This window comes from Macrobrachium nipponense, chromosome 25, assembly GCF_015104395.2.
Source record: "Macrobrachium nipponense isolate FS-2020 chromosome 25, ASM1510439v2, whole genome shotgun sequence".
Taxonomy (NCBI): domain Eukaryota; kingdom Metazoa; phylum Arthropoda; class Malacostraca; order Decapoda; family Palaemonidae; genus Macrobrachium; species Macrobrachium nipponense.
The window spans coordinates 9,154,691-9,172,190 of NC_087214.1; the positions used below are offsets into that span (position 1 = coordinate 9,154,691).

The window sequence follows — 17,500 nt, forward strand, 5'->3', positions numbered from 1 at the left end:
CTGTTCTTAAAGAGGTTCAGGTGTATTTTCTGTCTGGTTCTTTATGTATTAAATTTATGGTTTTTCATTGTGTTTGTTTACTCCTCCCTTGAATTCATCCTTGCACTTTGAAAATTGAGTTTTGGTGGTATGATTCCACCTTATTGTGTGACTTCGTATCAGTTGGTATATGGATACTTAAAGAGAAAATTGAATGGTATTTTGGTGACGGTAAAACGAGCCGTTACAAATTGGCGACCGTTGTAGACAGGATAATACGATCCTGCGTATCCATTTGTAAGTGCAAGTTTGATTCTTGGGGGAGAGTTAGAATTTTTTTTTGCAAGGATACATATTTACACCTCAATTTTTGGTTTGGTATTAGCTGTTGTTATTGTAAGATTTAACTATTGCAACTGTCATAATGGCTACACTGGACGTGAATGAGCTCCTGAGTGGAGAGGGGTGGCACGAAAGGTTGGCTGAATTGAATAAGCCAGAGTTAGAAGAGGTAGCGAATTATTTTGAAATTGGAGTATCCGGTGACAATCAGAAAGGGTCTACTATTGCTGCAAGTTTATGAATATGTGAAGTCTGGAAAGGGATCAGGTGGTGAACAGGTTAAACAGATTAAGGAAGAAGTGTCTGTTGAATTATTAAGTAAAGCAAATTGAATTAAAGACTTTAGAGTTTAATTTGGAGAAATTCAAGGCTGATGAAAGGGAGGGAAGGGAGAGCAGTTCGAAAGGGAGAGGCGTGATGTAGGTCCTTCAGCCCTTCCCCTAACCCAGATAGGTCTGTAACACCTACAATCAATTTGGCGCAGGCACTTAAATTTGTTCCGAATTTCCAGGAGTGTAATGTGGCGGAATTTTTTGTTTTCATTCGAAAGAATTGCAGGTACATTAGGTTGGCCACAAGAGTTCTGGACTACTCTGATACAGAGTAAAATAATTGGTAGGGCGCAGAAAGTGTATGTTTACCCTTAAATGAGGATTTGTCTTCAGATTATGACAGTGTCAAATCTATCGTTTGAAAGCGTATGAGTTGGTCCCCGAAGCGTATCGTCAACGCTTTAGAAATCTGCAAAAGGGGAATGATCAAACCTTCGTAGAGTTTGCGCGAGGGAAAAGCAGTCCGCCGAGGATTGGTTTAAGTCCAAAGAAGTGGACGATTTTGATAAAATGAAGGAATTAGTGTTTTGGTAGAGGAATTTAAAGGTGTTGCCGGACAAGTTAAAGGTTCATTTGGAGGAATTGAAACTCGACACTTTGCAAGAGGTAGCTATGCCAGTGACGAGTACTACTTGTCTCATAAAAATGAGTTAGGTGGTGTCTTTTCCAATATGAAAGCCTGGTTTGGTTTAAGAAGTGGATGGAATAATAAGTAATAATAGGTCCAATACTGTTAATAATTATAATAGGCGTAATAATAGGGGTAACAAAACTAGTAATAATAATAAGTCTTTTTCATCCAACAGGTTTAACAAGTCAAATAGTTATGACCCTGAGAAGGCAAAGTCATTAACGTGCTTCTTCTGCAACAAGAGGGGGCACGTTAAAAGCATGTGTTATGCTTCCGGAGATCCCTGCAAAATAATGCTCGTCCTGTAATGGGGTCGAGAAAAAGAGAGACAGAGACTATAATTCGCCAAAGACCTCTGATCAATGACTCTCGGACGTGGAAATGAAGCCTTTTTTCTCGTTTTGTGTCTCTTTGGCAGTGTCGCTGTGGTTGATGGGTCCTGAGGAAACGGGTAAGAATTTTACGCGATAGGGGGGTCCCGGGAGCGGCACAGTCGTTGATCGTTAAGAAAGAGGCTTTGCCGCGGGATTTTGTTGGTGAGCATACGGAATTTGTGTTCTGTCAGGTTTTCCGATAGGTTTTCATTCTTATCCAATTGAGAGGTTTATTTTGGATTGTCCTTCTTTTACGGAACGGTTAATTTGGCCGTAGTGGATAAGTTTCCCGTGAAGAATATTGATGTAGTCCTTGGAAATGATGTGGCCCTTAAAAATAAATCTTGTCCAATAAATTAATTATCTCGAGAGCGAAATATCTGTAGTCACTCGCTCTCGGTCTGCACTTATTGACGCTGCAGAGTCAACCGTAGACGTAGATTTAAGTAGTTTAGATCGTAGTGGTAGTATAGTTTTAGGCAATATTGGTAATAGTAAAAATAAATTGAACTGGACTACGGAGGAGCTAATTAAAGCTCAGAAGAAGGAATTTTCAAATCTCCCAGTTGAGCCAGGTGAGCTCTCTGACTTAACGAGTCCTAAATTTAAAATTATTAATAATATTTTGTACAGGGTAAGTAGACCTTTGGAGGCTACTAATGAAAACTCTGAAGTAGTCAAGCAAATAATGGTTCCTTTTGATTACAGGAGAGGTTTAATGTCGTTAGGCCATGAGAATGACTTGGCAGGGCATTTTGGTATTCACAAGACGTCGGGAAAATTGCTTGCTGGATATTTTTGGCCCAAGTTGAAGGCCGACGTCAAGAAATACGTGAACAGTTGTGACGTCTGTCAACGGGTTGGCAAGCCCAATCAACCCATTCCGAAGCACCGTTGTTTCCCATCCCAGTTGTCTCGGAACCCTTGTTCAAAGAAATCATCATAGACGTAGTGGGACCCTTGCCTCGTACTCGTAGCGGTAACGAATATATTTTTACTATTTTTGATAGGATGTCTCGTTATCCAGAGGCCATACCGTTACGTAGTATTAAGAGTGTGAAAATTGTAGATTCATTAATAGAATTCTTTACCAGGTTTGGCATGCCCAAAATAATTCAGTCAGATTGTGGATCCAATTTTATTAGTAATTATTTCAAGGATAAAATGGCTGAATTAAATATTAAGCACGTGACCTCTTCTCCATATCATCCGGAGAGTCAGGGAGCCTTGGAAAGGTTTCATTCAGACGTTGAAATCGATGTTGAAAAAGTATTGTCTAAGTCATGGTTCGGAGTGGGACAAGGAGTTGCCATATTTGTTATTTGCTTTCGTTCAACACCTAGTCAATCCTTAGGTTTTTCACCCTTTAATTTGATTTTTGGTCATTGTGTACGTGGTCCTCTTGACGTCGTTAAGGAATCATGGGAGGGAGACGTCCTCCACATAAATTTGTTGGATTATGTAACGAATCTTGGGGACAAATTGACCAAGGCATGGAAGTTTGCTGAGGAAAATATGTTGAAAAGTCAAAAAAGGATGAAAATTCTTCTTTGATCGTAAATCTAAGGAACGTGATTTCGCTGTAGGCGATAAGGTGTTGGTACTTTCTACCCATTCCTGGTAACCCTCTGAAGGCGTCTTTTCTCTGGCCCCTGGAAAATTTTGAAGAAAATTAGTCCTATAAATTATTTGGTAGAAACTCCAGAGAGGAGAAAAAACCGTTTCAACATTGCCACATAAATATGTTGAAACCATATAAGGAACGGGATAAGGTGGTGCCCATGGCCACTATAGGGACTATTGGAAAACCTGTTAATAATAGTGATAACTTTGTTGTTTCTTTTTCAGAGGTTGAAGATAATGAAAATAATCGTGTTGATGAAGGTAACTGGCGCTCTGATAACAAAGGGTCATTAGTAAACTTCGGTGGTATGGTTTCACACTTAAGTAATGATAAGCAGAAATCCTTGAAGAGGTTGGTGAATAATTATAAATGTTATTTTCTGATGTGCCAGGCCGAACGTCCGTTTAGAACATGATGTGGACGTGGGTAATGCTATTCCTGTGAAACAAGCCCCTTATAGGTTAAAATCCCTTCAAAAGTGGTGATAGTAGCAAAGGAAGTTGATTACATGCTGAAACATGACCTTATTTGAGCCGAGTAGAGTCCCTTGGTCATCTCCGGGTAGTTTTGGTTAAGAAATCTGACGGAGACTTTAGGTTATGTTTTGATTACAGAAAGTTGAACGAGGTAACCAAAGGCAGACTGTTATCCTTTGCCTCGTATAGAGGACTGTATTGACCGCTTGGGAAAGTCAAAACATATAGCATTTGATTTATTAAAAGGTTACTGGCAGGTTCCTCTTTCCAAACGTGCTAGAGCCTTATCGGCGTTTGTTTTTAACCCCGCAAGGTTTGTTTCAGTGCAAAGTGATGCCGTTTGGGATGAAGAATGCGCAGCCACTTTCCAAAGATTAATGAATATTGTTTTGGTGTACTTTTTGGTTTAGAAGGTTGTGTGGTATACATAGACGATATTGTTATCTATAGTGATGATTGGGAGACTCATCTGAAGAGAATCGAGGCGTTGTTTGAAGTGTTGAAAAAGCAGGTTGGTAGTGAATTTGAAAAAAGAGTGAGTTCGCTAAAGCGAAAGTTGTGTATTTAGGCCACGAGGTTGGTGGTGGCAAGGTAATTCCCAAGCCATTGGCCAATATTGAATCCTATAAAGAAAATAGGTGTTCCTAAATGTCGTAGGGATGTCCGTAAGTTTCTTTGGCTTAGTAGGTTATTATAGGCGTTTTGTCAAGAACTTTTCGGACATTGCTGAACCTCTAACCCGTCTCTTGAAGAAGGAAGTGAAGTTTGTTTGGTCCTCGGACACTCAAAATGCTTTTGAGAAGTTGAAACAGGTGCTTGTTAGTTTCCCTATTTTGAGAGCTCCGGATTTCAATGTTCCTTTTGCTCTTGCTACGGATGCCAGTGATCTGGGTGTTGGTGCAGTCCGTTTTACATGGCTGACGAACAAGGCGTGTCTCATCCAGTTGCCTTCTTCTCTAAAAAGTTAACGTCTGCCCAGTGGAAATATTCAACCGTTGAGAAGGAGACACTCGCACTGATCCTAGCAATTAATCATTTTCTGTTTATCTATCGTCCACAGGTACGCCTATAAAAATTATGACTGATCATAACCCTCTAACTTTTGTCAGCAGATATAAAAATAAGAATCAGAGGTCTAATGCGATGGAGCCTCATGCTTCAAGAATGGAATCTGGAATTTACTCATATTCCAGGAAAGGATAACGTTGTGGCTGATGTTCTTTCACGCAGCATAGAATAAGTAACCTTGCTGAGGGCTTTACAATTATAAGGTAGTATCTGATCGTTTCCATTGATGTGTGTGTGCTGTTGATGTGAGTAGTTAGGTTTGTGTTGGAATGAATTTAATATTTAACATATATTGATGATAATTTATTTTACAGGAATCATCCCAGCAAACACAGATGTATTGGGCCAATTCTGGATTATTGAGGAAATCCAACAATACTAATGGATAAAATGGAATAACTGAATTGGACCCATTACCAAAATAATACCGCATTTCCAATGTTGGATAACACTGGATATCCAATTTCGGCTTTGATTATCTCTTTACCAGTGTTGGATACCCAACTGTGGTTCGATTCATAACAATACAGTTGGATCTTTTGAAGCGACTTTAAAAATATATTTGCATATCAGCAAAAAAAAAAAAAAAAAAAAAAAAATTCTCAAGACAATTATTGATAACCATTTAAATATATATATATATATATATATAATATATATATATATATATATATATATTATATATATATATATATATATATATATATATATATGAACCAAACAAAAACTTCTTTCAGTTTTCTTCTGAAGATTGAAAAAGAAACCCACAAAATCACTTTGTAACTTGTTTACTTCTTAGTAAAACTAAATGTAAATACTTAGAAGTAAACAAGTTACAAAGTGATTTTGTGGGTTTCTTTTCAATATATATATATATATATATATATATATATATATATTATATATATATATATATATATATATATATATATATATATGTGTGTGTGTGTGTGTGTGTGTGTGTGTGTTTCAAATTTGGAAAACAAGCAAATACACCAACAATATGTCAAAATAAAAAAACAATGTGCCAAATCGAAATTTTGGATGCCAATCTGGTTTGAAAAGTGCCACATACCATATACAATATATGTGGATTTTTGTGTGTGATACTTCTCAAACATAATTGGTATCCAAAATTTTGATTTGGCATTTTTTTTTTTTTTACTTAGCATATTTTTGGCACATTTTCTTATGTTTGCCAAATTTAAAATTATGTTAAACCTACTCATTTGAAACATTCCAAGACACTATGAAGAGAAATATACTTTTTGCTTTTATTTGTAGACCTTTTGAAACTAGGAAGAATTAAAAAAAAAACTATGGCATTACGAGAAAAAAACTTACCACACAGGATGAATGAAAAGTAAGCAAGGGAACCATTTTAAAGACAAATCCCGCCTACTACTACTACTGCTACTACTACTACACTCGCTGGGTGTTCAACTTCAAACTGTAAAGAACAAAGGTACAGCAACGCAAACATCATCATCTCGAAAGTGCAATGCTACTGATCTGTTCTACGAGCACAAAACCATAAAGATCTCCAAGAAGAATAGCTTCCCGCGTAATAGTTATATAGATCTACCGATACCTAACATAAACCAAAGAGGAATAACAACAAGCAAGGGAGGAGCCGTTTCAAAGACAAACACCGCCTACTACTACTACTACACTCACGTTGGACTGGCTGAGGTCAAATTTAAACAATGAAATAGTCTTGTCTCTGAAGAGCACTACTGCTGACCATTTCTGCAAGCGACAAAATCATCACCAAGAAGATTAAACGTGCTTTGGAAGACAATTGTGAGTAGCAAGTGTTTGCATATTAGGTTCCATGTGTTAGCCTATCATGAGGAACAAGTACCTATGAATAAGCTAAATTCTTTAAGAGTAGGACAACCCCGGAATGGTAGCTACTAAGTTGTGTTATTAGAGCGGGGTCCAGACTCCAGATGCCCCTAAAGCCAGGTCAGGGCACGGAACCCTAATCGATATTGGATAGGCAAGTTCCGGATAGGTCATGAGTGGCATTCTAGGAAAACTTGGTTAGTTCCTGGATCCTAAGTTTTACTCATTAGGTATTCAGTTTAACTTTGTTACTTAAACTGTTTTACAGGTATTCTCCTACTTATGGAAAAATCATATCTCAATATACCCTAGCCTACACTAGGGTAATTGGCACCATCACTACATATAGGGTAGCCTATAGCCTACACTACTTTATACATAGGTATACAGCATAATAATTATTTAGTTTCAAGCAGAGGTTTCTAGGTTCAATGTGAGGGCTAGGGTTAAAAAACCACATGGTACAGGGGTGGACCATGTATGATCAATGTGTACAACCCCAAGAAAAAGTACATTATAATGCGTCCTGACACCTGAGTAGAGGTCTTTAGCTCTGTTTCTCACCAACAACAAGTCGCGTCTGATGCCCATCTCCGATGTCAGGACGCGTTATAATGTACTTTTTTGGGGGGTTGTACACATTGATCGTACATGGTCCGCCCCTGTACCATGCGGTTTTATACCCTATATGTGCTTGTGAAAATTCAGTACGAAGAAATTGACTAAAATTAAAGTGTTGGCCTAGTGTAGACATACGATACAGTAAGCGTAGCCTACAGTATTCTCTATATTACACATACTGGTATAGTAATTTATTAATTGATATAAGCCAATTCTGGAGGTTCAGTGCATTCTGACTATGATTATATTAGTAGGAAAAAATTGGACACAAAAACGAGAATCAGTCAGACATTAGTACAATTGAGTGATGTCAGGCTGCTGATGGCTGCATATAATTATAAAATAAGTTCTACATCACTTCACTGTATCCAATAATATTGTAGGTATTCTTGTATTATTGCATTATAAAATACTAACATATAGGTAGTGGTCAATGTTTTGATTTAGAAATCAGTTGGTGGCCCATACAAGTTTATTTCGCCATATTTAACTCAATTATGAGCAAATTTTCTAGCTTCTAGTTAGCATAAATGAATATCCAGATACTACTTATATGAGACAAGGTCATTTTTCGTTAGACAACGTGTTTAAGTTGAAATATGACTTGAATACATTTGTTGTGAACTAAATTATTTTTTTCATGAAAAGATTGCATCAGGGGCATGTTTTTTTTGTGTAAAAAAAAAATTACAGGATTCTGTTCACTATTTTCACTTGGTTTCAGCGTAATACAAGCTTGCGTTATCTTTTATTGGTCTAAAAAAACTGTAAAATGTGTTCTTTCAAGCCCAATAGTTTTGATAAAATTATTTCTCTCAATTTTATCTACGATTGTGTTCGATAGCACAATTTTATCTAAGGTTGTGTTTGATGCACAAGTTTACAGGAGTTTTATCCTTGTTGCTATTGCATGATAGTCATTAGCAGTAGATTTCCTTGCTGAGCTTTGATCTATAGCAAATAACTTTCTGCATAAAAATATCATTCCTATGCTACATATCATCATTTATAACATGACTACGTAAATTGCTTACTATCATTCGGTTTCTTTTTGGGTTGTTCATGAACTATACATTTACACAATTATAACGTTAAAACAATACCTTCATCATTCTCTTTTGCTGTTTTCAGACTCTTTAACTAGAAGACAGGATAAATTTAGGCTATTGTAATTTGGTCTCTCTCGCTCCCTGAGTGTACTCTGCTGCCTGCGTTCATTGCGAGTGAAATTTTAAAATAATTTCAAAATATTGTTGTATCAGTATTAATTGTTAACCCCATCGTAAAATCGGATTATCGTAAGACAAATTATTGTAACTTGAACACTACCTGTATTTTAATTCATGTCTATTGTCCTTTTCTGCAACAATAGTACCCCCCAAAATTAAAGGATGTTTCCAAATTAGATATAACACAATATTTCTACTTTAATTTTAACCCAACCCCCTTTCATTTCTTTTTTCTTAATATAACTGAGGCAGGGCAATGCTACTTAGCTTTGACATCCATCGCTTCCAGGTATAAGAACATTCTTAATTTTGTGGGCTATCCTTATGTATTCCCCCAGTTTTCTGCTAGGGGATTTCCGTGTCTATATTATGTCCTGATCTGTTTTTTTAATTGATTTACACATGAATAAAATGTTCGGTGATGTCCTCCTCCTCTGTATATATCCCAGACCTCGTCCTGAAATTTACCCAGGAAGCTAGCCTTTAAGTTCAACATATTCAGTCTGGCTTTCATTATGATACATGCTTCCTTTGTTTCCAGTTCCCTTATGTTTTTTGTTTTTCCTCGAAGTTATCTGTGAACCTCAGCTTCTTTATTTCTTTCCTCTTTTGTTTGAAAGTCTCTTAGATATCTTGATTAATTCTTATCTTTATTTCCTTATTCAGTGCTTTTTTGGCATACCTCATTCCATTAATTTCTATTATTATATTTGGTACATGTGTTCACCAAGCTTTTTGTCCGACAAGGGGCTCTTAATTGCTCTTCTACTATTTCTTTGATTGATCTTTGTTTTGAAAAACCTGCACATATACTGCTCATCCTGATCTCTGCTTGCTCTTTTATTCTGGTTCATAGTCAACTTGTCTCATTTCTTGGTACCTTTTTTGGCATATCTCATCCGTTAATTTCTATAATATATTTGGTACATGTATTTACCAAGCTATTTGTCCAAAATTGTCCATAAAGGGCTCTTGATTGCTCTTCTGCTATTTCTTTGATTGATTTTTTTTTTTTTTTTTTTTTTTTTTTAAACCTGCACATATACTGCTCAATCCTCATCTCTGCTTGCTCTTTTATTCTGGCTCATAGTCAACGTGTCTTATTTCTTGGTCACCGTCCTTGCCTTTCCATTTATTATAGCCCTATTTTGGCTTCTGATTCTGTGACTGTATTTACAGTTTCTACCATATTTGCAGTGCCCCTCTTTGAAACGCATACATTCTCATCTTTGGTCTACTTAATTTCGTCGTACTATAGTCCTATTCTGGCTAATGACTCTGTGGCTGTATTTACAGTTCCTGTCATATTTACAATATAACCTTCTTTGTAGAACTTATATACTGTCCTTTGGTTTACCTCTTTTTCTGCCTTGACTGTTCTGGGATCTTTTATAAATTCTGCTTTTCCACTTGTGCAGGTACTCACAAGTCTCCTTTCTTGCACTTTCCTGTCGTAAGTGCAGGTACTCACAAGTCTCTCCTTTCTTGCACTTTCCTGTCGTAAGCGCAGGTACTCACAAGTCTCCTTTCTTGCACTTTCCTGTCGTAAAGAACCTGCACTCTGCTCTTGTTAGCTTATCCTTATCTTTAGGTGCACTTTGATTTTCCCATGTTCTTTGCTTTCTTTCCAACCCCTCTGTTAATCGTGGTCCCTGTTTAGGGTTTCGCTATTCAAGCATTGCTTGTTGTCAGGGTTAGGTGAGTTACTCTTTAGTCTTGACATTATTTTAGTGGTCCTTTCCGTGATTGTACCTTGTTTGTTTTCCATATTCTTCACTAGGTTTTCATTTAGGGTTTTCAGGTCTTCCATGAAGCTCCAATGATTGCTCACTGTCCTGTTTTCTGCACAATCTCCGTTTCTCCAATTGCTTTTTCTAATTTTTCTTTGTATGATCTGCAATCTTCTTTGAGTAACTTTAGTTCTCCAATTGATTTATTCTCCTTTTTTACTTTCTCTGCACTTTTTATTCCATCCAATACCATATTTCCAAAATTCTTGGTGATCTGGGATGTTTCCTCTATCCTTTCTCATAGCAATTTCCTCATCCTGACTTATTGACCCTTTTTGCCTGTACCCTCCATTACATTTTATACAAATACTAGTGTTTTCTTCCTTTTAGCATCTCATGCATACCTATATAAGCTTGTTTTCAGCAATTTCTCAGTTTCTTCAATTGCTTTTTCTAATTTCTCTTTGTATGATCTGCAATCTTCTTTGAGTAACTGCAATACCAATCTAGGCCTTTTTCCTTTTCTGTCATTTTTATCGACCTCAAGAAAGTCTTCATTTGAGGCTTGTTTAGGTCTGTGCAGAACAATTTTTTGCATTTATCACACTTGGCTTTCGTCTTCTGGGCCTAGCTGGACCTTGCATTGCCCACATGGGCATGACTTCTTCCTATCACTTGTCGATTTCTTGTGGGTGGATGTAGGTAAAAAATCATCGTTGTGGTCTAAATCTATTAGCTTACTGTTGTCATGAGGCCTACCTTTTAAACATTCTTTGATGTCTAACAAGGAGACGTCACTCCTCTAGAGTTTTATCTATTGCTTCTTTTACTTTGGCCTTTTCTGAAGGGTTGACCTGCCTACCCGTGGAATTCATTCTGACTTCAATTTTCATGACCTGTTGTTTTCCACCTTCTGCCATGTTTGTTTCCCTGACCTGGCTGGATGTCTCCACCAACAACACAACTGTACCTTACCTTTCAATCCAGATCTGAATTCTCCCTCTGCTAATTAATTTACATCACACCTCCCACTAGTTGCTTTGCCATTCATAAAATTGGTACCCACTTTCAATTAGGACAAGCCAAAAGTAAGCTTTTCCCACACCATACCTTGATATTTTTCTGTCTCAGGTCCCCTGTATGTTCAAGAATTGTGAAGCTGGGGATTGTTCATTATGGCAAGTACATGGACCTTGAATCGTCATGCAGAAAGATAATATAAGGAATATAGAGAACTTTGCATGGGAAATAAAAAAGCTACTGTAGAAAATAATTCACATACACAAGCAACTAGTGGTGAAATTTTTAACAACACTGGATGTGAAAATAATGTCTTCTCCCTAGCTTACTAATTGCTTGGCAATCTGTGTGTGTGTGTGGGGCTATCAACTTTTTCTTTTTGCTTTTGCTTATACAGATTTCCAAAGAGTATTCTGTTGACAGTTTCCTCAATTTTTCAGTAAATTGAATATTGTAAATCAGATGGTACCTGTGTAACCAATAAAATCAGCTTTATTCCTGTGTTGGTGAAGCTATTATGAAAAGAGATTTGTGCTAACTACATTTAAATTAACACACTTCTGGTTAGATATTGGAAAATATTGATTTCTTTTCAGTCTTGCAACCTCTTATGCTGGAAGTGATGCGACCTCTTGTGATGATAATGACAAAATTGGAAAGTAGGGTGCAAGATCAGCAGAATTCACTAGAAAATAATGATAGGTACCATCGAACATTTGAAACAAACTCAGGCTGCTGCACCCACTGGACCTGATTTATCCTTGCTGGACGGATTGCTACCAATACAAAGATATGTAGACTTTGAGGACTTTGGAACAAACAGATAAATGGGGACAGTGCCCTTAAAGTCACTGGTAAGCAACATGTCAGTTACCATGATATGCACAATGATGTTTATTATGCTTCAGTACTGAAAACTCTTACTTTGACATTACTAAAGATAAGAAAAGGCCATAGTGTGTAGAATGATTTCATTTCTAATGATTATCAAAAACTTTTGTATAACCAGTCTTATTGAATGTTATTTCTAGGTACATCGACACTCCAGAATTCTTGGGGGAGCAACCGTCAAAGCAGCAGTCAAAACCATGATGACTTCTGCATGACAAGTGGACTCCAGTATGAGTTCAACTGGGAAGGTCGTCTTGGCTGGAACACGAAAACAAATACATGCAAGAAAGGGTTCGAGAACACGACATTGTGTGGAATTATAATAAGTGAGTGCTGTATAATGCTGTTAGGTGTAGGGTATGGCTTTTGCAGTGTGTAAATTGGCACTTTGTAGTACTGCCTATTGCTAGCTTTTAGATGGGGATGCAGATGCAGTGAAGTGCCATGGATGCTGGTAGATAGTCAAAATATAAGTACTGTATGTGAAATCTTCAAAACATGAGTTGCATTTGTATTTCATCCACACATTCAGTAAGGTTTAAAAAGTAATGCAAAGTAATCCATTATAAAAGTGCAGTGTAATGTTAAAGCACAGAAACCATAAGTGCCATTATCATTTAGCCTTGGCAGGGGTTAACACCAAAATCAAATCCCACAAAGTTAAAAAGGACTTAAACCTTAATTGTTAACCCTTTAAATGAATTAATACTTTGACATCAAAACTTCTAAAGTTGGATACTGCCATAGCCTCTGTACCAATGTCTTCCACTGTCTTGGATTTGAGTTCACTTGCTTGAGAGTACACAAAGTTACACCATTTTTTTATTGTCCACTTTTACCTTCCTGTATAGGGTTACTTTTCCTACTCGACCCCTTGGGTTCAGAGGTTTATGCTTTTCTAACTTAGATTTTAACTCAAATTGTAATAATAGTGGTATAAGTAACTGAATATAAAGGCTTTTATATTGTTGGACTATGCGTAGTACTGCAGATATGCAATTTACTAATATTGATTATCCTTTTCAGATATTCTGGTGAACAAGACACAATTATCAACTGATGAAAACTGAAGAAGGGAAAACTATGATGATTTATCTAAAAAATGCATGTGACAGATACGTGGGAAGGAAAAGACCAAAAGACTTGCACAGTCAGCAAAGTCAAGATGAGAGTCCCAATTCATCTCAACCTAATTCTGGTTGGGATCCTGAAGGAATATAATATAGAGCACTTCTGCTGACTGTTGTCAAGGAAATTATAAATATTCATGTAATTTGTTTATCAATCAAATTTATCTTATTATTGTCAGTCTCTTTTGATTAGATTTTTATAATATTTAAATGAATAATTTTTATTATATTAATGAATAATTTGATGTAGAGAAGTATCATTCTTTTCTGTCAATGTTGTTGTGACTTCATGCAAGATGCTACATCCATTTATCTAGTACATACAGTGCTGTACTTTATGAATGGCAATTTGTGTTCCTGCATTACTTTTTTTTTTTTAATTAAATGGATGTACCATCTTGCACGAAGTCACAACAAACATTAGACAGAAATCCATGAATATTTATAATTTCCTTGACTGTATCATCAGCTAGTTTTTGTAAAATATTGTATATAGAAATCAGATATATTAAACAATTAAGGAGAGTTTATGTAGTATGTAGTGAGATATAGAGAATGCAGTATATATATGGTACTAGTTACTGCAACTGTTTTGTTAACCATTTTTTGCCTTCGAATAAAAATTTAATTGTGACTATGTATTTTGATGTTAAACACCAGTATAATGGAATCCCATTTTTTTATGTGTTAATGCATTTATTGAAATTATTGTTTACATGACAGCCACAATACTTGATCACAGAACAGTTTTTAAAAGAGTATTGATTTGTTTCTATTGACTGATATATGTTTGCATAAAAGTGTTTAAATTATTTTCAAAAATAATTTTGTCAATACTATACTTGCCACATCACCCTATACTACATTTTCAAAATAATTAAGATGAATTTGCAACATACAGATACATAAGGGTATACGTTTTGTCCAGAAGACTATGAAAGAAATGTTTTATATCTATGTACATCACCTGTTGTAGCTAAAGTTTGAAAATAAACTATACAATGTTTTATGCATGTAACTATAGTGCTGATAAAAGGTAAAGTAAGGAGATCGAGCTTCTAACATTTCTTCCAGTGGGGTTCGATCACGTGTCTAAGACCACTGAACAAAACTGCCAAAGGAGTCCGTTTTTTCATTGTATAGTTTATTTTCAAACTTTAGATACAGCAGAGTGATGTACATAGATATCACATTTAATTCTTTCATATCATGCATTGGAATTATCTGGCAATCCGTAATGAAACATAAATTGGATACTGGTAATCGTACCAGTATCTGCCCAAAATAGGAAAGTTGGAAGTCCAGAGTTGTTCCACTACTGGTCCAACACATGCATTGGCGTGATTATGGATTGCATGTATTGTCCCAACATTCTTTCAACACAGTGCCATTAAGGGCCCGGTGTGCAAACGGATAATGGATATAAATTGGACCGATGCTACTGATCATTTGTACCGATACCCGAAAGTCTGGATCTCCGACAATGGGTCAATGTATGACCAATACTTGTGTTTGCTGGGATTCTAGTGGTTTACATTATTGAGGCGTGAAGGTTTTAGTATTAAGTAAAGGTGAAAGGGAATAATATCGATTACGTACGTAAGGTTTATTATGAAATTAAGGTTTTTTGAAGGTTGATGGTGTGATAGGCTTGCGTTTACTAAACCAGTACTAAGGTTTTTAGGACAAAAGGTATCGTATTGATAGTATACTTTGATGCCACGGTAGGTAGAACCTCTCCCTTGGGTGCGATACGAAGAAAGGTGGCGACTCTTGTAATTTAAGTATCATATGGGGTGATTTAGACTCGCTAATTCGGTGATTCGTTTATTTTTTTTTCAGGCTTGCTTACGCTTCACGAATTTTGTGTGTTTAGAGTTGCGCAGGGGAGACCCATGTTGGTTTTCTCTGTATCGAGTTATATGTGTATGTACTGTATTTCCACTTTGAAGTGGACGTTTACTTGTGTTAAGTGGACAGATACACTGAGTGTTATAAAAACAATGGTTGATTTGGGACACTCGTAGTGACAGTGAGTGCAAAGAGTCACTGGTTATAAGACAGTGCAGAATGTGAATAAGTCTTTGGCAGTCTGCAACCTCAGAATCCCGGATTTGTTGGGTATATGAGCAATGTGAAGCTCATTGTTGATTGCCATGTGCAATGGTGGTGATCTGAAAGGTTTTAATGTAAAAACTTTCGAACTTTGGTCAAGTGTTGGTACTGAGTACTTTGGAATTTTTATATCATCTCGCACCTTTCATTTTGTAGCCTCCCCCCTTCCCTTTTGAGTCTCATTTCTGCATGTCGTTATATATGTTTTTGCTTTATTTTTTTTTCAGGTTTTGTTAATGTCTGATTTAGTATTAATATTTACTTGATTGATTGTGTGAATTATGCATAAGGTAATTTTTGGAGTGTATAATATATATATAAAAAAAAAAAAAATTTTGTTAATTTTTTTTTTTTCTCTTGGTATGGAGGTGTCAGTATGTGATCTTTTCTTAATATTATTATTAAATTTATTTATTTTTTTTTATATTTGTTAAACCTAGTTTTTAAGTTTCACTTGTCGTTTTGTATAACAACTGTTTGCTTGTTATTAAAATTTGTGTTTATCTTTAAGGAGGTTGTGTGAGTGGTCCCTCCCCTGTGGATAAGGGGGGGGGTGAACTTCTTGGCTTAAGGGAGGAGAACAGGCAGTCGTTCTCTGGACCTTGTCACTTTTGGATGATTTTTGAACTTGCCTCGTGCACTAAGAATACTGCCGTCTCTTGCTTCGTGGTGCTTGCAGCCTCTATTGGTGATTTACCCGTATCTGCAGGACCCGAGGATCACTGAATATCTGTTATCTTCAGATTGGGAGATCTCTCCAGATAACATATCTGGACGTCCTTGGGAATCACCGCACACCTCTGGTTCAGTTATAAAACCAGGGGGATCTCGCTGTCCCATGGTAAGGTTGTTTTGATACCTTTTTGCATTGATCACGGCTGCGATTCTGTGGAGACTGCTCGACTGGGCCCCCTAGTTATTAACACCTGTGGTACCACTCCTCCAGACGTGGAGGATTCTGTATTCTTTAAAAAGAATAATAAGCATTTTTGAACATTAAGATTTTTTTGGTGACAAGCTTGGTATTAGCCTGTAATCGTCAGGATATTCTTTCTTTTTGATTTCCTCCTCCTTTCTGGGCCCCCTTATTTTGGTTTGAGTGTGTTGGTTATGCTATCTTAATTTTGTATACGTGTGTTGAATTGTTATTAAGTGTGATAGTAATTCATTTATTTCCTGTTCTTAAAGAGGTTCAGGTGTATTTTTCTGTCTGGTTCTTTATGTATTAAATTTATGGTTTTTCTCATTTGTGTTTGTTTACTCCTCCTTGAATTCATCCTTGCACTTTGAAAATTGAGTTTGTGGTATGATTCCACCTTATTGTGGACTTCGTATCAGTTGGTATATGGATACTTAAAGAGAAAATTGAATGGTATTTTGGTGACGGTAAAAACGAGCCGTTACAATATATATATATATACATAATAATATATATATATATATATATAATATATATATATATATATATATATATATATCATATTATATATATATATATATATATATATATATATAGTGTGTGTGTGTGTGTGTGTGTGGGTGTGTTACAGAATATTGCAATTTATCTTTAAGAAAGAACTGTTCTTAATCATATCAAATATAGGGAATAACACAAAGTTTTGTAATCTATCTTACCTTCACAATTTGAACCCCTCTGTGCAAATCCAGGAGGGCAGGAACAGGTTCGCCCATCTCCCTCGAAAGGTGGGTTGCAAGAGCAGCCGTAGCTCCCAACATTGTTCCTGCATGTTGCCAGGGGGCTGCACTCGTCCTTCCCTTGGGCACACTCGTCGACGTCTGTTCGGGAGACAATGATTAATAGTTTTGAGGAAAGAGGCCTTGTGGAATGTCCCTATCCTTTGTTTTGAGGGAGGGCAGCTGAAGTCTTTCAGGAGACAGAGATGGCTTGGGCTTATCTCTAAAACATACATAGCGACTTGAAATTGATATGACGCTGGATAAAAACAATTAAACCCTTAAATACGTATAACAGAAGATTACGAAACCGGAACCCGTCATGAAATCAGATATAATTTGTATATTAAAGAAGGACAAATGTTCCTTCAAGCAGGAAAGGCAGTTGAAATGGT

General features: G+C 36.4%; 1 protein-coding gene across 3 annotated transcripts in view; it reads right to left on the bottom strand.

Annotated features, from left to right (window-relative positions):
* LOC135199151 (protein kinase C-binding protein NELL1-like) overlaps positions 1–17,500 on the bottom strand; it is a 25,751-nt gene that overhangs the window by 3,072 nt on the left and 5,179 nt on the right. For all 3 annotated transcript variants that reach the window (XM_064227053.1, XM_064227054.1, XM_064227052.1), the window contains one exon: positions 17,046–17,207. In XM_064227053.1, the coding sequence (XP_064083123.1) occupies positions 17,046–17,207 (162 nt within the window). The remainder of the gene's footprint in view (positions 1–17,045; positions 17,208–17,500) is intronic.